The 26,155-nt window shown below is 44.1% G+C and overlaps 1 protein-coding gene across 1 annotated transcript; it reads left to right on the top strand.

Annotated features, from left to right (window-relative positions):
- Positions 1–24: 24 nt before the first annotated feature.
- rab11fip3 (RAB11 family interacting protein 3 (class II)) lies at positions 25–25,945 on the top strand. The gene is made up of 14 exons (XM_072372929.1): positions 25–3,026; positions 8,434–8,527; positions 10,926–11,002; positions 13,384–13,556; positions 16,716–16,914; positions 19,130–19,386; positions 20,329–20,364; positions 20,513–20,606; positions 20,743–20,987; positions 21,311–21,392; positions 21,561–21,698; positions 21,842–21,997; positions 22,109–22,249; positions 22,347–25,945. The coding sequence occupies exons 1-14, from the start codon at positions 1,377–1,379 to the stop codon at positions 22,458–22,460; spliced, it is 3,456 nt and encodes a 1,151-aa protein (XP_072229030.1). The 5' UTR covers positions 25–1,376; the 3' UTR covers positions 22,461–25,945.
- The last annotated feature ends 210 nt before the right edge of the window (positions 25,946–26,155 follow it).

The raw sequence follows: 26,155 nt of genomic DNA, 5'->3' as shown, positions 1-26,155 counted from the left end.
TATGCGGCTGGAGGAGGAGGAGGAGGCGGAGGAGGAGGATGGGACACTGCTGATGCTGATGCGAGAGCTTTCGTCGTCAGCGATCAACATCGGTGGACTGTCTCACATATGATGGTGCTTCTTTGCCTTATTTGACACCCCAGTCGCTCGATGATGGTTTGGAACGAGGGGACACAGAGGCAGATGGGTGTGTGAGACGAGGACAACAGAGGAATTTGAGGAGGAAAAAAACGGCTTCGGCTCGTCACTCGTCTGGCCTGGCTTGGCTGACACAGGTGGATTGACGCTGGAAAGCGGCACGGAAAAGAGGAAATCGCGCTCGACTGCGACTGAGGCAGCAGCTTGTGTCATAAGGGAACCCCTTTAAAGTGTAAAGCTTACATTTGGTTTCATATAACTGAGCAGGGGGGGAGCTGGAATGTTTAACGTGTTAGCTAGCAAGTGGGCTAATTTTGCCAGCTAGTCAGTTAGCAGCTTCTCCGACCAATGACACAAGAGAAGCGAGATGCTCGAAGGAGGAGTTAACGTTAGTTGCTAGCATAATCCCATTTGAAGAAAGGCGATCGGTGTTGCATGTGGTTGGCCGCTTTGTGATGAAATTGTGAACTTCTAACAGCTGGAAGTTGATTACGGTTTGAGTATAGCTGGTGACGCCGTTTCCTCGCTTTGCTTGTCGGCTCATTAGCAAATTAGCTTGAGATGTACGAGATTAGATAATGATCGAAGAAAGCTAATGTTGACAAACATTTAACAGACTGACTTAACGCGTTAAATTCGTATCATTATTGTTCCAAACAGGCGAGAGGTTTTGATAGCTGTGCCTGTTCAGGTCTCAGACATTATGTTGGCATTCTAGCATCTGTCCACCGAAGTGAAGCATGTTGATGTTGGACGTGCCGAAGCCCGAAAAATTGGCAACAACCAGGAGTGAACCTGCCATGACAGAAAAACAAATAGTGAGTCAAAACCGCTTTGTGTCCACATGATATGCAGTAAGGCAAAGTTATTTTGTTTCAGACTTGTGTATTTGGGTAACATTCTATTTTTTTTTAAATCTTTTTTTTTTTTTTTTAGAAATGTTGAAATGATTTGGTATTCATCCGCCGCCTTGCTGGGACCGTTTCTAAACCCGCTTCTACAAACGTGTAAAAAAAGATTGCAGCAACTATTTCACGCTGTATAGTTCTCTGTAAAACATCACATTCAACTAGTTGTGGGAGGCAGGATACGTTTGCGGCAAATTCTCAAGTTTATTTCAGGAGAAACGTATTGCCATTTGAAAGCATGGCATCGAAGCTTATGAGCTGGACGACAGCGGTCAGATAAAAACATTCCCGGCTTTCTCAAGTATGCAAAAGAGAAGAGCCAGTAAATAAATGGAGCCGACGGTTCTGTCTGGCCCTTTGGGGCACGCACAGTGGGAGTCAGAACAGCCATTTCCTCTGGGATTTCAAACGTTGGACTCAGACAATGGAGGTGTGCTTTGTCAAAACAAGACTGGCCAGACGGGTTTGGATTTCAGGAAAGCTGGTCAGGAGAAAACCTTCCAACAAACCGAGGGAGAGGGTGGCTTTCTGGATAAGTCTGTAGACTTGGACAACCTGATAAATGTCTCTACTTTTTCTTGTGGGGATTTAATATTTGACGAAGGACACCCCACAATCCCCCAAGCTTCTATCCACAGTGCTCATATACAAGAAATGTCTTACACGGAAAAAAATGAAGGTCTTGATGAAATCAGTGACTGCACTCTGGCTTGGCTCTTTTCTCCCAACTTTGCTGATGTAATTGGGAAAAACTCTGCCAGCAAGGAGCTGACTCTTACACAGGATTCTCCTTTCGAGGGCTCAGATGTGCTCAGTGGAGAGGCTGAGCTAATAAGCCTCAGTGTGCCATCCTCTCCGTTTAAGATTTCCGAAAGGAATTCCGAAACCGACGTAGGCGATCCATTTTTGTTGGTAGATTTCCTCTCTGATGAACACTCTAGTTTCACCCAGGAGTCGTCAGATGAGTCGAACCCACAGGGTGTCACTGAGGAGCTGGTAGAACTGCCTCAGGAGGAGCGGGCAGGTCTCCCTCCCTTCCAGAGCAGAAAGACTTTGTCACCTGAAACCGGAGACAACGTTTTATTCCCTGATCAAGTGACTGATCTGCCCATAACCAGTAGCACTACCCTGCAAGGATTACCAGAGAACTACCTGCTGCATAATCACATCGGCAAAGCACAGGAGTGCTTTGAAGGATCTGTGCCTTTGTTGGATTTAGAGGTTCCAGAATCTGACAGCAGTCTGAGCCTGTGCCCAGCCAGTCCCACCTCTGTTTCCTGCACGGATGCTTCATTAGACGTATCATCAGGGATTTCAGAGGTGGCACACGCAGAAACTACTTTAATTGGCAATTTTCCTCCAGAGAATCAAAGTGAGAATGACTCACTTTCTCTGGGTTTGGCAGACGAACCCTCTTCTCTGACACCGGCTGAAGATGGCTGCCTTCAGGGTGATCTCACCAGTGCGAGTACTTCCTTGGAGGACATTTCCAAGGATTTGATGGAGGACAGAAGTTGTTCTGAAGCCAACAGTCAGGGGAACAAGGCAATGGCTTTGGATCTGTGCTTGACTGTTGAAGAAATCCGCAGTGATGAACCATGGGCCTTGAAACCACAGGAGGGTGTACGGGATGAAAGTGTTCCCAGTCCGACAGCAGAGCAGGGGGAACAGGAGAAGCTGACGAACTCAAACCAGCCTGATTCAGAATGCCATGAAGAGACCTCTTTGGCTTTTTCAGTCAAAGACGTGAGCAGTTGTTCTCCTGAAGCCGACTGGACTAGCAGCAAGCAGGCTGTGGAGACTATTTCTCTGTCTAAGATGGTGGTAGACGACTCACTGCCAATGGTGTCAGCTGTTCACACGAGAGAGGAAGATGTCTCTCCGCTGAAAGCCGTGTTCGACGCTTTAGACCAAGATGGAGATGGCTTCGTTCGCATTGAGGAGTTTATGGAGTTTGCGGCTGCCTATGGCGCCGATCAGGTGAGAAGCTTTTTTTTCCTTGCGCTCTCTGCCTTTGAGGGCCCGTCTTGTTCAGTGCATGTTGAGTGAAATTCCATGTAAAATGATACACAGCTCCATTTATTATTGATTTCTGCGTGACTGTAGAGGGCCTACCGCAGGAGGCCGGTTTAATTCAATCAGTTGAGCTCCATCCACTGCTTTCACTTTCACTCGTTTTAAAGTTTGCAATCATTTTTATCCTCACCTATGTGGCCAGCTGAATGACTGACTTGGAGTTCCTGACATATTTTGAATGCTTGCTGTGAAAACTGGGTCCTGAGTTTCTTTTTATGTTGCCCCAGCATGTTATAAAGCAATAACACGCTCTTCTTTGGCACTAATGTACATTCAGACGCTCATAATGCTTTGTGTGAAATGCATAGATGATAGTAGTGCAGCATATTTATTCAAACCATACCTGGATTAGTGTGTTGTGTATCTTTTGGCGAGCATTTAAGAGCTAGGATTCGGGTTATCATCCAGATGAATCTGAGCATATTGTTGTCGGGGGTGGAAACTCCTCCACATATCAAATGAGAGACTCTTGGATTTGTTTGCATACCCTGTGGTCTGGGTTAGGGTGAGAGATTACAAATAATCTCTTGTGGTATCACTGCTGCTCGTCACTCCACCCGTGACCCTCAACCTTTTGTTGCACCTTCCCCTCTGCGGCAGGCCAGCTTTTATAACAAAGTTGAGAGACGATTTGTTTAAAAAGCTGAACCTGTTCAACGTGAAACTTTAGAGCGCGGCGCAACTAGTCGTTGGCCTCGACCGCAGCTGAAACTATGAACCTTTTACAGAGATCACACATGTTTCGTAGCTGAAACTACTCGAGTTTAATTTCCGAACGCGGTCTTTTACGCGTGCCTTTGCGGTTGTTTACAAGAATCGCCCCTTTTGCAAATTGCAGTAAAAGGACAGAATCTGTCAGCTTTGTTTTCTGAGCAGAAACTGAAATGATCTATTTCCCTGCTTGGGACGACTGGACATGAGCTCTGAAGCAGCCAGATCATAAAAGCGTAGCGTCTGTTAGCTTCTCTCCAACAGCACGTTTGTGTCACCAGATTTGGTGAAATGGTTGATTTTTACTAAATATTAACCAGCTTAAAGCTGCCTCACCGTTGAGCGCTTTTTGAACGGAGCATTTAAGTGCATGTGTCTACACACAGTGTGACACGCGCTCACTAGTGCTTTTTAATCCCTCATCTCCTGTTGTGTCCTGTGACCAGCAATGGGTATCTGCGACTCCCCAGCCACAGAATTGTGTAGAATTAAGAATAAAATGCATTTTCCTGAGTCAGAGATGCTTCATGGTTTATTTGCTGTCCACTAACTGTCCTTAGCTCTGCTTTGAGGGACCAAGGAGCCGAACTTTAGTCATGTTCGTCCCATGTAAGTCTGGTTATCCTTGTTGATTTGCAAGAAAATGCTCACAGTGGCATGTTTTACGACACCAGAGCTTGTCTGTTGTCTGTTTTACTGTTATTCTGTTCAGAATTCACCTCTTGCACTGTCGTTCCTGCAGTTCTTTTTGGATCTCTGCAGCTGAAAGCTTTACCTTGGACTGTTAACCAGATTGTGCAGATTGATTACTTGCCCTCTCTGTGTGTGCTGGCTATCGGATAGCCTGGTTTCCAAGAGCTGTAGAGGCTAATATGTGCTTCCACAGCAAACCACTCGGATTTCTTTACTTTCGCGATCCATGCGAGAGACGAAAGGGTTTTGGCCTGTTCTTCCATTCTTTTCATTTACAGTAAGGATTTACGGTAAATCAGCAGACAGCAGGCGCACTTATTTTCAGAATTTGTGGAATGTTGTATAATAAATGTAACCTTTCAGTGGATTTGGCACTCGCTATCTAAATACAAGGATCAGTAAGAAAGCCAGGACTGATCTAACAAGGTTACCACACACACACGCACATTAGGATTGACTCTTTGCTGTGGTGGCAAGTGGTTCACTCGGCTCCTATCAGTTGGGAATATATCTGAATGTGCTTTTCATATTTGGATAAGCTTTGAGCTGATATCCTTGTATTACAGTCGTCTGCAGATAACACACAGTTTGAATAACCTCCCACACCTGAGCGAAACTGATCTGCAAAACTGCTCTTTGGGCATCAGAGGCAACACCTTTATTTAGCTTAGGGTTGAGAACATCTCTGTGGCTAGAAATGACTCAAGAACAATGACAAAAACAATTGGAGGCGCGGTTAAAGGGAGGATCTTGATATCGCGGGGATTTTTAGATGAGCTGATGTAGAACATGTGGTTTAGTGTCTAACCTCAACAAAATGAGTTTCCCCTTATGTAACCTGGTCCCTGCCGGGCCTTTTCACAATAGACTTTTCTCTTTCTTTTTTTTTTTTTTTTTTCTATGTTGTCACACTTCAGGATTTGCATTTCTGCTATCCTTTACCTCTTTGCAAATTTCCAAGCCACCTGTCAAACAGCAGGGAAGTATTCATGAGGTATTTGCATGGATGTCTGCTGGTGCTGTACGTTAAGCACGCAAATGTTTCCTCCAGAACTATTTCAGGAAATGACGGGGGCCGTGTTCGTCCGATTTGTGTGTGTGTGGTTCGAATACGATCATCATAATGTAGGATCTTACAACAGGGCTTCAGTTATTCGATCTTTTGGAGAAATCAGACACAATGCTTGCTAATGAGAGCTTTTAATCAGATGTTCACCTGAAATCCTTCCGCGTGTCATTTTATTAAATTTCCGAGATTCCTCTCTCATTTTCCTGGATGAGATGAATGTTCGGCCATCTTGTTTTTGCTGTGGTTTCGAGTTATTTCTGGACCATGTTGGGAACATGTAAACCAGTTACCTGCTGCCATCCATCAAAGGACTCTTCTGTTAGTCCTCTCATGAATATATGATCTCAAAAGAGGGGAAAAAGTCCCACGTATATGCATCAAAATTTGATTGACAAGTTTCTAATCACGAGTCCCTCGCTGGTTGGGACCACGATTCTTTACAAAGGCCACGCTGAACTGCATTGTGATGGCGTCTCCCCTGTGAGCCGACACCAGCGACCCTACTTTGGCCAGCCTCCCTCCCTCCCCTCACCCCCTGCTTTTATGTACTGCCCTGCTAATCCACAATGGAATGTCCCAATGCCGAACACATCCCCTCTCTTGAGTTCACGTTTGTGTGCATGTCTTTTCAGTTTTTCAGTGTTTTTTTTTCCGTTTTTCTTTTTCCTTTACATGAACTCTGCCAAACCTCTGTGCTTTCTAATTGTGGTTGTCCGAGGTTTTTGTTTTTCGATCTGTAGTGAGATGTCCTTTTGAGGGAGAGTCACTGCAGGGTACCCTTCTCCACGGGGTTATGCACAACAGTGGTCTGTGTGGGGGCGGTCAGGCGTGTCCCGGCACTGATTAGACACAAATAGAGGAAACAGAAAAACCACAGCAGCCTTTGCTGCGCCGCTGAGCAGTGGAACTGAAAGTCGCGTACGAGTTTCTAACTCCGTCTTCCAATGAAAATGAATTAAAGTGCGATTTCTTGATGTCAGATTAAGTAAATCCCTAACAGGACTGGCTGGTCTTGAGTAGCGTGCTTATCTCAGAACAGTTTTCCAGTTTTATCAGCTTTACCAGTTACTCTGCTGAAATCACAGTCACCTTTTAGTTTTTAGGTTAGACCTAGGAATAGCCGCCGGGGCTCGGGCCGACAGGACCTCAGGGGCCTGGCACTACTGTAGAGTCGACCCGGATGTAGGCCACGGGTAGCTTCCACAGTATGGCAGCTTACAAGTGTTCCGTTCGGCAGCTTGTTCAGTGGTGAGTTGTTGTTATAGTAAACTCTGCAGGCATTTTGATAAATGCCACTTTCCTGCTATTTATAGCAAACATGCAAAAGATGTCATCAGAGTGTCACCGCTGGCTCTCCAGTAACGCCCCAGTTTCTCACCTCACCCAGCAGAGGTGTTTCTGAGCAGCTGCATGGAACACACTTATTTCCTTTTGAACTGTGATCTTCCGTTATGAGTTGGAAACCACTAACCTTAGCCACGTATGCCTTTTTTTTTTTTAGATGTTCACTCTAGAAAAATTAAAACCCCGCACTAATCTTTTATTATCCCAGAATATGTAGCCAGTATAGAGTTTGATGGGCCTTGATGTAACACACTAAACTAAAGATTGCGGTGTCTCCGCCATTCAGTGAGATCAGTGACGCCCCTTCTCTCCTTACAGTACAGCTGGGTTTAATTCATCAAACCCAGATCATAAGCCAGGGGGGTTGTTTGAGTCACTTTATTAAGATTTTCAGCCTTTCAGCCTCTTGACTCAGAGCTCAGCGTTGCTAAGCAGATCAGCTTGTTTTAATGTGCAGCCGACATGAGAAGCCACACACAGAATCATTTTTATCACATCGTGAACTTAATTTCTCAAGGAATAAGATAACCAAACCCTCTGCAGCCTTGTGTGAAATTCTCTCAGGCTCCCACACGGCTACAGTTGATTTGTCGGTGATGCATGTCTGACATAACGCTGAAAATAATGGTTCAGTGCAATTTTTAGATGGATGACATGTGACTTAGTTACTCATATGTGTGAATATACTTTAGCAGCTTGGTGGCACAGGTGATTTTTGCAGATGAATGCTCGTGTTTGGGTTTTTTTATCTAAAATTAAAAAAGAAAAACAAAAAAAAACAACAAGCTGGTTGCCAAGTTACAGATGGTGGGAAGACTTGTTATATAGGTGCACTTATGTAATCTATTTCGCACTCGGCTGCAGCCGCTGTGCACAAACGGCTGCGTTTCCGAATATTATTCAAATTAACACAATCACAGCCGTGATACCAAGTTGTCAGTTATTCGGGTAACCCACATAACCTTTAGGTTGGAAAGTATCTGTGAGAAAGTCACTGCTTTTGTTGTTTTTCCTGTCATAATGTGGTCAGCTTAACGACTGCACCCTTTGTACACTTTAAAATCCTTTATAAACTCACTACTGCCCTCAATCCAATAAAGAAAAACATTTGACATCTGCAAAAGTTAGTTTTCTTCTGCAGGTCAGAAGGGTTTTATTGCCAGTTTTCTGCTCTGTAATCAGCATATGCTTGGACTCCACATAATTCTGTATTTACCTGCCATGTGAGCGTAATGACCTGAAGTGCCAGTTCTTGGTATCTTAAGATGCATATCTGTTCTTTTGTATATGGTTTGCTTTTTGCATTGCAGTTGGAATGCAAATATTGGTTGCCAAGTAATTTTCCCCCCTTTTGCTGAAAACTTCCCCTTACATCATATATTACGTCATCTCAAAGCAGCTAGGCAGAACAAACGATGGCTTCATGGGAGAAGGCTTTTCTTCTTCTGTTGCCATGGTGAAATGAATGTTGAAGGCTCTGTTTATTTCTTCCAGGTGAAGGATCTGACAAAGTTTTTGGATCCCAGTGGCCTCGGGGTCATCAGCTTTGAGGACTTCCACCGTGGAATCACTGCAATCAGCAACGGAGGTGAGGACCATAGATCTTGTTTTATTGTTTTTCTTGCTAACGCTTCCCCCTCTGTTTGTTGTCTCTGTTGGGATTTGACAACCTTAAATGCTGCCAGATCTTATTAGAAAAGTAGTTGTGTGGTTCGTGACAAACCTCAGTCCTTATGTTGGTCCTTCTTTTTACGCACCTGTCCAAATGAGGCGATAAAGTTTCTGCCACAAATTGCAGCACTGTTTATACGGTCATGTTCACAGACTGCTTTACTCTCTGGCATCTGGCTCCATCTCTCCGCATTGCCCGTAGTGTCAGATTGTGTTGTCACTGCAGTGCATCTCTTGCTCAGCCGAGATGAATGATTCTGAGAGCAAAGAAGAAGGACTGACCCAAGTTGTTTGGTTTCAGGACTCAGATTTATGTCGTCTCCCGTTCAACTTTTGGAAACTCTTCCGTTCATTTTGTAAATGAAACATTTGATTTACTTTAAATGCAAGCTGTTTCCTATGGGTCACGAGTTGAGATGTTGGATTTCGATACCCCGAGGTGAGGATGCAACTGAATGATTAATACACTCATCGGAGAGTGACTGCAACAGTGCGATTGCTGACTCAATCCCCACCAATTGTATTGATTTTTGTTTTTTTCGAATTCCGTCTCAAGGCTTTCTGGGTTACACAGCTCTGTTTACTGAGATCATTAATAAGTCATGCACTGGAAAGCATGAGATGCACAGACATCATGGGCTTACTGGCGAGGTTTCAGAGCAGCAGAGGCAGAGAGACACACGAGGTTTGGGTGGAGTGTCCTATTCACTTTAATTATTCACTAGGCCCTGTCCTGTTTGTTTCTGCCTAATATGGCTCCTTCTAGTCACCGTTGTTGTAAAATCACAGAGAAAGCACAAACATACCTTTTTGCATGTGCATTCAAAGATATTCTCAACCATAACATCAGTGTTCAGCGTTCATGTGACGAGTGAATCAGATATTTCCTGCTGGAGGAGCGTTTCCCATAGCTGTGTGAGGATCAGACCTTTACTGTGACTTCCCAAGTCGCTCGCATGCTCCTGACAGATTTCCAGTGTGCTCGTCGCTTTTCAGCGGAACAATTGATCATTCCAACCGCCAGATCCATCCGCCCCCATCGTGAGCGCCTCTGACGTGAACAGTGGTCAAAACCCGCCGTTCCAGCCTGAGGTCCAGTTTCAGTAACAGTCATATTGCACCTTTTTAATGAGGGCACGCTTGCAGGCTGTGGAAGCCCCTTTGCCTGGAATAACAGAACCTGGTGAGGAAAATATGTGCTCTCTGACAGTTTGACAGTATGCTAAGAGAGTGCAGGTGTGTTGTTCAACAGAAGCAAGCGTCTCAGGTACCATCCCCTTTGTCTAGCACTCATTTCACTTTAGCAGCCTCCACTGTCTTTTAGCATTGAAAAGCAAAGGGTTGCATAAGACCCAGGGGCATAAAAACCCTCGGGCCTGCTGGCACATTGGAATTGTGTTTGTGTTCTTTTCTCTCAGCTGGGTGCTATTCACAGCTCTGTTTACTAGATAAAGGAGCTGCAATGGCTGATGGGACTCTCAGTGGTCCATCTCAGGTTACACTACCGCTCTTTCAGCCGAAGGCCTTTAATGAGAAATGTTAAATGTATACGAGCTGCTTCTTTCTTTCTTTTTTTTTTTTATGGTTTTATTTTGCCTGTACTCTCATTGCTGGACATTCTTTTTCTCGTGAAATGCGAGTGTAAAAGTTACTCAGTGTTTACCGTCACATCGCCCATAAATACGCTCACACGGGGCAGTTAGGGCCTTTTAAATGTGCTGATTGCACACTTGAGGGATCACACGGTGGAAAAATATCAGTTGTTTCGACCACGGTTTGAATAAAGGACTAGTTTCGTAGTTAGAAAACCTGCAGGAATATGACATTGGGTTATGTTTGGAGGCCCAGCTGGCAGCAGGTTGTGGAAGGAAGAGGACGATACAAAACAACACCTGTAATATGTGTGAAGTAATATAAGAGTTTGCTTGTCTTTGCCAGACAAAAGAATGTCACAGTCTCCTGTGTTTCTAATTTCACATTTTATGCGTCATCACTGTGCAAATGAAATGAATTTCTGCTCGTATTTCAATTAATTTCCCATTAAATAGCAAAGGTGTGTGTTCTCTTATCTAACTGTGTCAAAGGATGAGTTCTGAATGGTGTTTTAAGGGGGATAAAAAAGACTGGTTTCCATTTGTTTGCTTGTAGTTCGATGTCACTTTACAACCCTTCTCTCTACATATTGGCTACCTGCTCGAACAATGACGTCTGTACTTTGCACCGCGGCCCCCGTGTTTGTTGAGCTCCTGTTGCCGTTTGACTTTTGTTTGTTCTGCACGCACACTGAACCTGCCTTCTTCCTCTGATAATTCCAGGCCCAGAGCCACAGCTCTACAGTGTAAACTACAGTCCAGGGGATGGAGCTGTGGGCTGTCCAGAGGAGTACGATGAGGTGAGGAGCCAAACAAGAGGCTTAGCCTCTCCTTTTGTTGTGTATGTGGTCCAGTTGTTGTGTTTTCTGTTTCCATTGGTGCACACAGCAGCGCAGTGTGAAGGCCACTGGCTGAACTCCACGTGCACTCTCACTCTTCCCGCTGTAATTCACCGAGCGGCTTGCAGAGTTATCATTACCACTCTGTGAACGCTCCACAAACTGAACACACTGGTTTGGCTGACACTAAATGGCAGCTGGCGGACGAGGCTTTTGCGTATTCCTTGACAAATATCAAATTGGCTGGAATGTTCGAGACTTTCTCAATGTGTGTAGTCTTGTTTTTTTGTCCTTTTTTTTTTTTTTTTTTTACAGTTGTGGTTGGCATATCTGGAATTCCTGTCTTCTCATGTGCACAAAACTTGTATATTTAACCACCAGTACTGCTGAGCTCTGCAAGACTGAAAGGTTTCTTCTATCGTATGCCCTTTGTGCGTTCCTGGGCAGTGGCTGTTGTTTTGTGGCTACACATTGCACGATGATGAGCGCCCCCTATTGTTGTGGTTCAGAAGTGCAAATCCATGTAGTAAAGAGTTTGGCTTCAGTCTCTTTTACAGTTTGGATGACTTTATAATACAATGATAAAATCATGCATTCTTTTAAGTCACTTTGTTAGGGAAGGAGGAGGGAGGGAGGGGGGGGGGCAACAGAAAAAAACATGGCATGCTTTTGCAGTTTTCTTGAAACCAAGAAATACAATAAAATCAGCACAGTGCCTAATGTATTGTAGAATCTACTAAATTATGTGTGTCCAAACTAATTTGGACACACCTAATTTAGTCTTCTCTGACTAAATTACTTTAGGCTTCTCTGAATGATGTGTTAAACTCCTTTTTAAAGCTTTTTCTACGTGCTAAAGCTCTCGCTCCTATATTTTCACATGTTGTCAGCTCTTCCAGATCCTTGATGTGTTGGAAATAAGATGTGAGTTACAGCTCACGGTGTGAATTATTAATAGCACATTAAATATTCCAACTGCAGCGGTTGCTGTTTGCTGAAGACGCCGGTTTTTGGGGAGGTTTGTGCGTGTTTGAAGTAGTCGCCACACACCTGTGTCCATTGCCTTGTTTTTCCCTCGAGTTTCTGGCAGAAAAGGGCTCCTCTCTCAATGGCCGTGCTGTTCTGTCCCTGTTTGCTTTCAAAACAGGCAAAATGAGGGTGTTTAGCAGAAGTCCAGCACATTTTTCCTTTGAACTATTACTCCCATTGCTAACTTTCTAATGTACATTTCAAGTTTAGATTCTTAATATTGATGTGAGCATGTGCTTTTTTGTGTGTTCCTTCTTCCAAAGCCTTCTTCTCACAGTGTCACTGCTTAACAGCTTTATAGTTTTTTTTTAAATTTGAGAGCGTTAAGATTAAGGTTGTTTATAGAATAGTCCACTATAGGCATCTGCTGTGCAGCTGTAGGCAGGTAGAGCACGGCTTAATGATTTATGCTGTAACACTGGGGCAGGAAGTGTTGCAGCAGGGAAGATTAAACAGTTATTCAGCTGATGCTGTGGCATTTTCACTTGGGGCTGAGAGCTGGTAGTAGCTGATGACCTGGCTAGTGTTACTCTTTGGACTTTCTCTGTCTCCACCCACTCTGACCACCCAGTGCAGCGGAACAAGGTACATGCCTATTTTCCAGCGTACGCTCTCTGTTGCTCTCTCTGACGGGAAGGCGAGGAAGCTTTAGCTGGAGGTATTATCAGACTCTTACAGCAGGCTAACGCTCCTGTTAGTGAGAATGGTTATGGTGGATATCCCTCTGGGCCCCGCTTCTTCTGACACTTTGTGTAGACGGGTACGTTATGCTTTCCAACATGACTCACCCATCTAACCATCTCTGATTCAAAGCTCTGACACCCGACTGCGTGTCTGTAGTTGCTAATAGCTTCAGATGTTGCCTTTTGGCACCATCCTGTATTTACCATTTGGTATTTGTTGTTTGGAAAGGCTTCAGCTTTTCCATTCTGTTTCAACTTGTTGCTAAGAGATGTTGAGTTTGGCATAGTGCTGCCATATAAAAGGAAGCAGACTGTTGGTCTTTCTTTGATTGTTGGCGTAATTGCTGTCTGTATCCACTAATAACCTTTGAAAGTTTATAATAGACCATCTTAAAATAGCTGTTGTTTTTATTTTATTTTATTGCTATTTATTTTGTTTCATAATAATTGTAATTAAAATCAATTTAAGACCCATTTTGTTCTTCTAATTGGTCCAGTGCAATAGATGCATTGTATTGTTTGCACAGTCATAAGTTTATCCTGTTGTCACTGCTGTAAATGATTGAGATGTGATGGATTTGTGATAGACGGGCTTATTTTGTTAATGTTTTCCACTTTGTGTGACTGCAGCAAAATGAGGTGACGGACAGCGCGTATCTGGGCTCTGAGAGCACTTACAGCGAGTGCGAAACCTTCACTGATGAGGACACAGGGGCCCTTGTACCTCCGGAGATGCACGAGGATGTGGAGACTGACAGCGGCATCGAGGCCACCCTGCACGACCCTGACGATGGTGGAAATAGGTCAGTATGCATTTCACCTCAACCATAAAGGAGGATTTTAGTCTACATGCTCACATTTCCTGGATACACGGTTTCACTTGTAGTAGGTATGTCCAAACTTTTGCCCGACACGATCACGTGAAATAAAAGACTAGTTTAGAACCCTGAATGACTTTTGTCACTGTTAAGCTCGTGTTCTCACTGAGAGCCAAATTAGTATCATGTTTTGTAATCGCTGCTGGCTTCATAATCTTCTGAAAATATGTTTTAAATCTCCAGTGAAGAATTAGCTCCGGGGCTTCCCTCTCCTGACCTTTCACACGGATCACGTGGTTTACGAGTCTGCTTGCCCAACATTGGATCACTTAAGTTCTATTTGGGTCACCGGGCAGATTAAATGGAGGCAGTAGACTGTCACCACTATATTGACTTAATGCCTTTAATTCCTCTGTGTGTACGGGTGTTTAGGAAATCAGCTGAACATATTGTGGCCTGCAGCGTTGTCTGTTCAGATCTAATCCTAATGTGCTAATACGTGTAATTGTCCCAGCGAGTTTGAGGAATAACTTGAGCGGCGAAGACGTTCAAGTTGAAGCTTTCTGTAGAACTGAACCGGAGTTCAGAAAGCTGGAAAGCACAACGCAAAACACTTTGAGCAGAAAAACGCCTCGTTCCGTTCCTCACCCTGTTTGTTTTGAATCTAACGGGTCAAAAACAGAGATTGACCCGTCTTCAGTCAGTCAGCAGGTTATAGCAGAAGCTGTTAATGTTGACAGTGAGCAGTTTTGTTGTTATCCCTTCTGGATTTGCAAGGATTGGACATCCGTATGGGTTTGGAATAACCTCTGTGATGCGTTCATAGTCGCTGCGCTTTTGCTAAGATATAACAGAGCTTTGTAAATCTGCTTTGTGCAATGGACATTGTTCTGTCCTCACAGTCCCCCTGCAGTCCCTACCAAGCTGACAAAATGGTAAAGGGCTAACCTACTTTACTGTCTATTACTGCATTGCAGGTATCTGAGGTGATGGGCGTCTCATACTGACACAGAGCTGTCAACCCGCGGTGTCGCGCAAAGTCAGAAATCAATGGCGTGCTGCATAAATAGTTGTCATAGTTATTTATTTAATAGTTATTTTTCAGGAGCTGCTGAACGCTCTTCTGATACAAACAGAGGTTGATCAGTTTGACTTGCCCTCCGTTTAAAAAAAAATAAATAAAAAATGAGCGGTTTTCGACAGGTAGCTGCTGCAGACCAGATTTATCAGTCTCACATGAGTGTCTTGTTTGAATTAGTCTTTGGGGCAAACACAAGAGAGGAAGTGCAGCTCTGGCTGTATGTGCTGACTGTGTGCTCTGTCTGTCCGGCGTGACGACGCTTTGGAGTAGCCTGCTTGACATGGCTGTGTTTGGACTTCCCATTCCATGTAAGCCTTGAATTCAGGAAGTGTTGATTTACGCTTTTTTTTCTTTTCTTTTTTTTCTCTCGTTTTCCCTTTTTGTCCTACTTTGACAAGAGCTAATCAGGTTATTCTCCTCCGCTTATTCATACCATCACTGTGCTGCTGGATGGAACTTAATTCTCACACTGTATGACTCAATTGACCTTGTTCTACTCCCATTTCAGCCGTCTGTTTGACCAAACGCTGTATTTGAGCCTGGCAGAGAGTGCTGCCGTTTCTTTCTATCAGTGCCTCCATCAATTACAAGTAGTGCTTTGTAAAACTGCCGTGTCTTTTTCAGAACCTTGAAACGCTTTTCTTTTCACAGTGTCGACTCGCTTGGAAATAAAACTGGTAAAACTGTGTGTAATTAAGATGGCTCCATGCACCGGGGTTAGCTGAACTAACCTGAGGTAGAAGTTTCATCCAAAGAGGTATTAAGAATAGGAGTATATGCACCGAGCTGTGGATTAGGAATCTAAAAGGATTAGCCCACTCCCTCCCTCCTCTGTCCTCCGCCTGTGTCCAGCACACATTGGCCTTGGACGATCAGCAGGGACTGTCTGTTGGTTGTCGCTTAGCTTCAAATCTGATTAACGCACTTGCAGTCAAGCCTTTACCAGTACAGCCTCAAATCTTTGGGGGGGGTCGGGCAGCATTTGACATGTAGCGGTGGAGATTGGCAGCTCATTAGGACCGCAGACGTGGCCACTTCCAAAAGGCTCCGACCCTTTTTGTGTTCTCCAAACTGGAGAGTCGTGCTTTTGTTTTAAATCGGTGTAATCTGTGAAACTTCAGGATTCCACTCTGGTTGTCAGGAGTTTTAACTCCAGTTGCCCCGAGGCTTTCACGCCAGGCAGGGCGGAGGGAGTTTAAAGAATGCGTTCCCTCTCTTCACCGTCCCTCAGTGTGAGGGACCTCAGAATGGGCCAAGTTGTAAGAGAGTGAGTAAAGGGTAAGTGGAGACACAGTTGTCTGCATTACTGTTTTATCGTTTTATCTGAATGATTTTCTTTTCCACTTAAGTTTTTCTCAAAAGTGCTCAAAGTGATTATTTGTGTAATCTGAATCAGGCATCTTGATTGCAGTTGTCATGTAATGCAAGCAAAATGTCATCATATGCTAACAAAGCTAGCTTTTCTGCTGACATCCCCATCCTGTGTGTGCTTAACATACCTAACAACAGGAAAGGCTACCTTTCCATCTTTCCTATTGAATAAAGATCAAGGAGATCAATGGAGCGAGGACCTCTGCACTTATCTAATGCAATGTTTTTTAGTTGTGTAAGATAACACCCCCCCCCCCTGTTGTGAGAGCCAGAGTCCCGGCCTTTTCTCGAAGCTTGACCCCACATCAAAGCCCCACAAAGGCGCCCCTCACATCTCAGATGTCGCCATTGAGGTTTTGCGTTACTTGTGAGGAACGAGCATGTTGTTTCAGCTGAAGCAGCCTTTGGGATTAACGTGAATTAACAGATTAAGTTTGAACACAAGCGATCGAACTTGTCCAGATCGCTGCTCTTCAGTTGGAAAGATTATTTGTTCTTGTTTGGTTGATTGATTTACTGAAACATCCAGTTTGTTCCAAGCTTCTGGGTCTGGACCGGTTGTATCGCTGCTGTGGTTTCTTAAATGTATCCGTATGTGCTCGTTTATGCACCCAGCTGGATACCCGTTTCGTGTTGTTTGAGATGGACCTGAAGTTAACTCTGATGTTTGCTGTACACACACATTTCCTCAGGTTTTCCCCTGAACGCCGAGCTCCACAATCACTCCTTGTAACGGTCATCAGCGGCGAGGAGGAGCACTTTGAGGACTTCGGGGAAAGTAATACCTCAGAGCTGCTGCTGGAGAACAGCGTGGAAAGCTCCGTGGAGAGGCTGACTCACCTCTCGCGCAGCCCTCTGAGCAGCTCAATGGCTCATCAGCTCTATCTCCCAGTATGAACCTGTCTTTAGTAAACAACTGTGGCCATCTGCCACAATGTTGGGGTCAAGTTTGAACAAAGTATGGAAATATCGAAAGTTTTTGATTACAAAGTCATTTTTAAATGGACACAGATCAAAGGTTATTTAATGGACAAAAATAGAAACATCTCACCAGGCTTTCTCTTTTTTTACAATTTTATCAGCCCTTCCAGATAAGAGTGCAACGCCCTCACACTGTCGGCTGTACTACCCAGTTCTAGATGCTTTTCTTAACATTCTTCAGAGAAAATGTTTCTCTTTCAGCGAGGATACTTCGGTATGAGGTTGATAAGATCTTTCTGGAGAACTCCCTCACTCTCTGTCTGCGGCCTTTTATTTATTTATCTTTGGTCAAGGCCAAGATGAGATGAAAGCAACTTTGTATTTGTTCCTGTTACGTTGACTGTCAGTATTGCAAAGAAAATGTGGATTTATGGCTTAATAATGTCCTCTTTTTCATTAACCAGTGTTGTGGGCTGCAATGGATTTAGCGGGAATTTGTTTAATTGAATCTGTTTAAAAGTATCATCTGTTGCAAGATGTTGTGGGACAGTCAGACCTAAGTTGATCACAGGCATCTTTGGGAGGCTTTGCCCCTCAGCTGCTGGAGCACAAAGACAGACTGACTCCATCTCTGTCGTGTGTCCATTTTAGACCACAAATTCAGCAAAACACAAGCATGCCTGCACGCTAGTTTTCCTCCAATTGGCGCCATTCCTTTTGAATATTTAACTCTCTTTCTGGCTTCCCCCCTCCTTCTTTTACAATCTTTTTATCCTCCCTCGTCCTTTCTTTAGTCGGAGTCTAAGCCGGATAATGCACAATTCCCATTTGGGTGATTATTTCCATGATTTCCATTGCCAGGAAGCTCTTAACAGCGAACTGCCCGGTTGTGCTAACCCAGTGACTGTGGAAATAAGCTGTTGGAACTGGATTGGTGCTGATCGCACATTTTACCTGAATTAAAAATAATAACATATTGAGAAAAATGTACCTTTTTTTTTTTTTTTTTTGGTTGAATCAGGCCAGTAGTATTCCTGATTGTCACATCTCTTCCACTACTTGACACCAGCATGTCAGCACCGGAGCAAAGTTAGTGCCCTTAATTTGAGGCATAAACCTAAGCAGCTCATCCAATGAAGGTAGCTAGAGAGAGAGATGGACTGACAGCATGCTGCTGGATATTAATAACAATGTATAGAGATATCCAAGTAAGTCATCTCTATGGTGACTGAAAAATCAAGTGGATATACCAAATATTCCCTGCATAACACCTCTGTGTACAGGTCCAGGTATTTATAGTAAAATGATTGATGTGGAGGTTGGATATATTTTCTTTTGTAAGGAGGTGAGAAAGACCTTTAGGAAACGAATTAGGGCCGTACCATTATGTGACATTCATATATATATTATGTGTCAAAAACTGTGTGTGAAACATTCTCCATGCAGCTTGAGCAGAAATCTGCTGGGTGGTTAAGCTGAGAAATTATTCACACACAAAAAAAACCCAAAACATAACAGCATCCCACAAACTTCACCCACTCGGTGTGAATGCGTCACCGTGTTTTGGGCCAACGGCGCTCACCGCTTGCTCACGTGGCGGTGCTGCCCACGCACACGCCCACACCCACGCCCACGCTCATTTATCGACACATCACAGCACTCGGAACGCGCGCGCGCGCGGCTGCTTTACTTGTGTTCCGCACAAACGCACGTTATTGTGGACCTAATTGAGCTAAACGTTCCCTCGCACCGTTGGAGGAACATGGCTCAGTAATGACGGTGCACATGGCCACAAAGTGACTCTGTCTGTTCCTGTAATGCAGCGTTTCTGCCTACATAAACAGAAACGTGTGCCAGTTTGTTGCATAACTTGAGTCTCCCTGAATAAAAATGAGCTGGTGGAGGTAATGTGAAGAAATGTTAGACTCCCAGCTATGAAATGAAGATCTTGTTTTGATCAGTTGAACTAAACGGTGCCTTGACTGTATTCTGGGTTGTCTGAACTAACCACAAAGTTGCCAAATCTGAGCACAACCTATCAGCACACTCTTTATCTGAGAAACTTTTAGTTTCCTTCCACTAGCCTGAGGGGAAATCACAGCCACACTGTAGTCTGTTTCACGCCTCCCTTCCACTGCAGCCTCAGACACTTGACTGGTTTAAACTCTCCTGTGGAATTCACTGATGTCTCCTTCAACCCCAGAGGTGTCCTTTTCCTACCCGAATGCACCCCCTCTCCCCTTCTTGTCCGTCACTCACCGCTTCCTCCTCCTCCTCTTCCTCCTCCTTTTTTCCTCTCTCCAGTGCGCCCGCTTCTCTCCCTGACTGCTTTCAGAGCTTCCTCAGGGAGGAGGCGCTGGACTTTTTCTGTAGCCAGTGTCACAAACAAATAAGTCGTCTCGAGGACCTCTCCACCCGCCTCAATTTCCTAGAGATGACTAGGTAACACATCACCCACAACCTCCTGACTATCAGCGGTGTGAATGTGCTTGCAGTGCTGATTAGATACAGTATCACGCATGTTCTCATAATATCTGCATGCTGTGTTGGACTAGCTTCACTACATGGTGTGTGTTTTTGATGGATTGTACTTGCACACGTTATGTTGTGTTGTGTGCATCTGTCCCATCTTATCTCACACTGTTTTCTTATCTGCAACCTTTTGTTTTTAATAGCAACGCTGGTATATGATATTTTATTGAATGGGAAGTCAGTTCCTTCCCGTTTTTTTTTTTTGTCATCTGTTCAAACGAGGATGCAGTTCTTAAACATTTTGCTCATTCTGTTTTTCTGTTTCATGTAATCGCGTTCATGCTTTTTTTTTTCTTGTTTGTTTTTTTTTTTGCGAAAATGCCTTCTAGAAGTAGAGTCAAACTTTCAGAAATCTGGCCTTTATTGCAGCAGACTTGCTGATCCAGGATTAGAGCCCACTTACGTATTACAGGAACTTAACATCGGGTAATCAGATCAGTCGGGCTTCCATTCGTATGAATTTGAATCGGGGCACGGTTTAACTTCATACTTGTTTTTGCTAAATTTCAAACTGTGTATTTTATAGTTTCTGTAATGCGCTCGCAGGTCAGTGTCAACCTGTTACGCTCGGTACGTGCTAGTTCTGTTGATCCGTGCTGGTGTGTTTTCTAGATTGCTGTGTGTGTGAATATGTTGTAGCTTTAGTTTGAATTAGAAAAAAAATCAGGACTTTGTGAACAAAACAGTTCAACATGTCCTCCTTTTTTTTTTTTTTTTTTTTTTTTTTTTTTTCTTTTCTGTGGGGCTCCTCTCCTATCAGAGAGGGGGGTTGAGAGGAATACCAGGAGATAGTGTCTCTTTCCTTTTCTCTTCCTGACCATTTTTCCTGTTGTTCATTCTCTCCTCATTCAGCGCTGGCAAGAGGCTGTCCAGCAAGAAAGTGGCAAGGTAAGCAGAACAGTTTCTATTATTTCAGTGGAAAGGCCCCATTATTCATGTGCTTTGGTCAGAGAAAGTTGCGCTTGAAATCGGCTGCTTATCAGACTTGAAGAGGCTTCAGGGAGTTTCTTTTCTTCTTCTCTCTCCCCACACTCAGACACCTCCTCCAGAACAGCTCGATGACTCTGGACACCATGAGTGACTTAACGCGGGACATCCTGGAACTTGCTGACAACGACATCACAGACAAGGTGACAAAGCCGAGCAATCTTCTTTTTTTTTTTTTTTTTCCCAGAAACCCCTGCTTTCACATTTCTGTTTACAGAGGTGAACACCTCTGACAAGTCTGCTTTCATTCTAATGGAGCCTAACCACGACTCTTTCCAGGTGCTCCTCCTGGAGCGCCGAGTGGCGGAGCTGGAGAAGGAGTCTGAAGCATCGGGAGAGCAGCATACGCGGTTGCGCCAGGAGAATCTTCAGCTGGTGCACCGGGCCAATGCTCTGGAGGAGCAGCTGAAGGAGCAGGAGCTCTACGCTGATGAGCAGCTGCAGCAAGACACTCGACGTCACAAGGAGGCCCTGACCAAGCTGGAGAGGGAAAAGGAGCTGGAGCTGGAAACCTTACAGGCCAGGTGAGGAGATCAGGAAACAGCGGGCATTTGTAGAGCACTGTGACTTTTTTTACAAAATCGACATATACGTTTATACTTTTGAGTTAAAAAGAAAAAGAAAAAAACGTTTGTCTTAAAGCCACGTTTGTTGATAATTAAGGCAGTAATTTCTCATGTATGCTGGAACAATCGTGGCTCTACACTGCCATCATCTGGCACTAATCTTCCATCGACAGAGCGCTGCTGTGTGTTCTGTGGAGTTTCATCGGTCCTAACCTGAGCAGATGTGGTACATCGTCGCTGTGCTCTTTCTGTACATCTTAAGATATTTCATTGTTTCTCAGGCTGCAGCAGCTGGATGAGGAGAACAGTGAGCTGAGGTCTTGTGTTCCATGTCTTCGAGCCAACATCGAGAGACTAGAGGAGGTAAAAGCAATGACGCCCCACATCTATCGCCTCTCTGTTGAGCTCCTGCAACCGTTTCATCTGTGCCCTTGCATGTCGCTCATTAGTGTTTCCCTTGTTGGTTAATTTTGTCCCTTTTTTAAAAGTCATTATGGCTCTCTTTGTCTGCTTCGCTTCTTTCGTTACCAGGAGAAGAGAAAGCTGCAGGATGAGGCAGAAACTTTGGCCGACAGGCTGAAAGACGAAACGGAATCGCGCAGGAAGATGGCAGACAAGCTGAGTCACGAGCGTCACCAAAACCAGAAAGAGAAGGAGTGCACTCAGGAGGTGGGAACCAAAACAAAAACAGTGAAAACACCATTCTGCGCACCATGCTGCAATAGTACAGCTTTTGTTCAACATCCCTGTCTAAAGTGCGTCTCATTCCTCACTGTTCTCTTACTCCTGCTGTTTGAACGCTTTCACCACAGCTCATTGAAGACCTGCGCAAACAGCTGGAGCACCTTCAGCTCTACAAGTTGGAGGCCGAGGCAAAGAGAGGACGCACCCCCGGCGCAGGGCTGCAGGAATATCAGACCCGCACCCGTGAAGCTGAGTTGGAACAGGAGATCAAACGACTCAAACAGGTAACCAGAACGCTCCCGCTTCTTCTCCCTTTTCTCACCGTTTGGTGAATGAAAGCCGACATTAGCTGCATTATTTGTACGAATTATTAAAATCTGATGTGGACTTTTTAGGACAACCGTACTCTGAAGGAGCAGAATGACGAGCTGAACGGCCAGATCATCAACCTGAGCATCCAGGGAGCCAAGAATCTGATGTCGGCCTCCTTCTCCGACTCGCTGGCAGCTGAGATCAACTCTGTGTCTCGTGTTGAGGTGGGTTTAGGAAACTCTTGCTCATCGGTTCAGAGCGTTGCTCTTTTTACTCTGTTGTCACTTGTCCGATGTCTGACCTCCGTTTCTCCATTTCTAGTTGATGGAGGCTGTTCACAAACAGGAGGAGATTAACTACAGACTCCAGGATTACATTGACAAAATCATTGTGGCCATCATGGAGTGCAACCCTTCCATCCTGGAGGTCAAATAGATTCCAAAAAGTTCGAGGGGCCACTTGCAGCGTCTCCACAGATTCCAAAATATATTGGAGACGCGCAAGAGAAGATGTGAAAATATTCAGACGGAAAGGGGGAAAAAAAAATAAAAAATGCACTCAACTCACCCAACACCTCTCTGAAAAGAAGAAATATAGATTTATAAGAAGTCCATGACTGTTGGTGGAAAAATAAGCTTTTTTTTTTTTCATTTGCATATCAATCGAGTCTCTGTATATGTGTGTGTGTGTGTGTGTGTGTGTGTGTGTGTGTGTGTGTGTGTGTGTGTTAGCCCTCCTGAAAGCGCTTGGGTTCTGGTGACTTCCATGTATTTGGCTAGAGGGACCCAAGTCTCAATTCTGAGAGAAACCAGGTGTGACTGGATTGAGTTAAAAACACGATCAGTTCTACCTGAAGGCCTTAAAAAGAAGGTAATTATCAGTTCTGCTTACTGTATTTGCCTCGGCTCAGTCGGCACTGGGATCGGGGCGGTAACTGAGCTGATGTCTCCTGAGCTGCGCTGAATCTCGCTTTAATCACAGGCCGTATGAAGCACTGGTCAGAGGGGGGGGAGGGTTTAAGACGTGTCCGGAACGTTGGAAAAGCTTGCTGTGTTCTGCCTATCAGGCCCCGTGTGCGTTCTGTCCTTGAACCAAGTTCAGCTGTCAGCGAACCCAAGTGAGGGACATTTCTGCTGGCTTGCAGATGAGAAATGCCTGGAGGGTTTTGTGTGTGTTTGCGTGTGTGTGTGTTTGTGTGTGTTTGTGCTCAACATCTCCTCGTTTGTTCTGTGTTTTGGTTTGGAACCTGCTTGGGTGGGTGACACCAGAAGGGGTGAAGAGAATGACTCGGTCGCTCTCGTGAGCTTCAACGACACAAATGAAGGGTGGTTTATGATTCACTTCATGATTTATTATTATTATTCTATTTTTTATTTTACGATGAAACAGGGTCCTGGGTCTCAGGTGGGCAGGGAAACACTACATTTCCAGCATATCACTTTAAGACTCTTGTCTCTCTGACAAACTGAACCTACTCTCACCGACTTTGTAAACTCACTCCAGACACTTGAATGAAGGGAAACCAATGAGTGATTCTGGAATATATATCTATATATATATATTTTTTTTTCTGCAGCCCACCTGCTTCCTGAGTTCTCTTGCTGAGTGAAACGGAGGAAGCTTATCCAACCAATCTTTCTGCACAAGTGATTTACTGTCAGTCAAACTGTTCTTTTTACTGGATCGCTGACATTTGAAGAGTTGTATGTGAAGAATCAAATGGATGTACTTTGCACTATGTTTTGATGTCATTGTTGTTTTTTTTTGTCGATGGTCTAAAAAGACGCGTCTGTTGTTAAAGGGATGAAGTCGTATAAATGAAGATTATTTTTCTGCCCGTGTGAATATGGCGACGTGTGGGATTTTTGTTGCAGACATACCGATTAAGACTGGTGTGGACTGCAAAACTCGTGTTTAGGAAAAGAAGATGCGTTATAAACTGATATTACTCCATATTTAATCAAACATATTTCATGTGGACAACAAACAGGACTGCAGACATGTCTTAAGATGAATTCAGTTTTCATTTACAGAAGTTTTTTTTTATTTTTTTACAGCCAGTTTAGGAAGGCACGGAGGACATTGTTAGCAATAATGCTCAGCGGGAAAGTAGACCATGGTGTGTGGGTGGGGGGTGTGTGGTTAAACAATCCTGCCCTGAACTTCTTTTACCGACAGAAGAGCGTGTGTGAACTGCCTTTTGACTAATCGATAACCTGCAGCCGTACTGTTGGATTCTCTTCACCCGATTTTCAAACAGCATGGCGTTCCGCGCAAATATGCTACGAGTTCCAGTTTATTTCCACCTCCATCTCACCGCTCTCCTTCACCTGTCACTCCATAGAAAATGGCCTTGGATGTAAATGACTTGTACATGTAAAGTTTTTTCTACACTCATTCTAGATTCTAGGTATTTTTATAGTCCGAAGATATTTCTTTTTCTTGTCTCACCTGGGGACAGCTGCCTGTATTCTCCTCTAGCATGTAGCGTGTACAGTAACCTGTCAGGGTTTTTCCTCCTTGTTTTGACTCACATGCAGTTATTTATTGGGGCGACAGTGATCTGTTCCGCTGAAAAAAAAATACGTTTGTACATTTTTGAAATCCACAACGTGGGAGGAGGACTTGATCTGTGGGGCGAACTCGCTGAACGAAGAGAGAGTTTGTGGGATGAGTTGCCGTCGTGCACAAATGGCTTGAATGTGACCTGCTCAGAAGGGTTCTGTGCACTCTTCCATACTGCTGACGTCACTTTGACCTGTCCGCGGGTTGTGATTCAGCTACGGCAGAGTGTGCAGTTTTTTTTTTGTCGTCTTCCCAGATGGAGTCAGGTGGTGCATGGATACACAGATTTCTTATTGCGCAACTGTGATCCACATGTTTGACTTTTGTTTTGACCGATGAATCATACACTATGACATCCATCAGTGGAGTTGTAGGACGCGAGACCTCATAATGTCAACGTGACGCCTGAAACCTCATGCCGCAGGCTTGCTGAGTTCAGCTTTCTGCCTTTTAGTTGGACAGGAGGTTTCCCCCCAACAGATTTACTTACGTCTTTCTGATTTTAAGAATATGACACCTGGACACAGCAGACTGTATTGCTCTTAATTCTTACCCTGATACTTATTCCGTATATCGTCTGTTCTCGACACATAAGTTTGATGACCAACATGGCTGGCAACAGTGTGATTAGACAGTGAAACCACAGAGCTAACAACAAAAAAAAAACATTTGCTGTCAGCAGAGCTGAAAGGTGATTGCACTTTAACCAGATTTAATTTCTTCATTTTAATTCCCGTTTTCAAATGACCAAAGATAGATGTTTGAATTTCCAACGATCACCTTATCCATCGGGGGGTTTGTGGTCACCTTTTGGGTGACACTTTCCTGTTTCTATAAATCAACAGACCTCTCAGCTCACCCTGAAAGAAAGTAAGAAAACTGGCCTGCTAGTCTAAACACTGTGCCTCTGTGTCTCAAACTTTGCCTCTCCAACTAACCTGATAATGAGCCCTGAGTGAAGCACTGACCGTGTTCAGTTTGTGAAATTCTACCAATGATACCTGAACTGTAAATACGAACTGTCGTTTTTTTTTTTTTTTCTTTGTGGACCTTTTCTTTTTCTCTCTCGCACTCACTTCCAGTGTCCAAAGAAGGTTTAGTCCAGGCGCAGACTCATCACTACGAGGTTAGTGCGTGGCTCGCCACCACGTGACATGGGAAGATGAAAAGAGGAACGTTGTAGAAAAGAATAAGAAAGAAAATCTGTAAAAATTTAAATTTATTCCTATTTTCAAAGATAAATGTATAAATTATAACAGTATTGGGTACGACTGTACATTATTTTTGAAGCTCCCCAAAATGCTCTAATCTTAATTGTCACTGGGGAAATACGTCAGTCATTGTAAAAAAGAGAAGATTTAAAGGTAAGCAGTGAACGTATGAATAGAAAAATAAATGGAATAAAATCAGCTATGTTTGGTCGCCTCATTATTAGTTTTGTGTCATGTTTGTATATTGTGTATCTAGAAGAAGAGCTTTTCACAGAAAACATCTTTAGTCATTAAAGCTTGCTTTTTGGTAAAGTTCTTAATTTCACACAACTTGTCTTCAGTGAGACACTTGGT

The sequence above is a fragment of the Leuresthes tenuis genome, unplaced genomic scaffold, assembly GCF_036924035.1.
Source record: "Leuresthes tenuis unplaced genomic scaffold, fLeuTen1.0.hap1 SCAF_20, whole genome shotgun sequence".
NCBI classification, from domain to species: Eukaryota; Metazoa; Chordata; class Actinopteri; order Atheriniformes; family Atherinopsidae; genus Leuresthes; species Leuresthes tenuis.
Note: the sequence above shows the minus strand (reverse complement) of the source record. Positions and strands in the feature narration are given on the sequence as shown.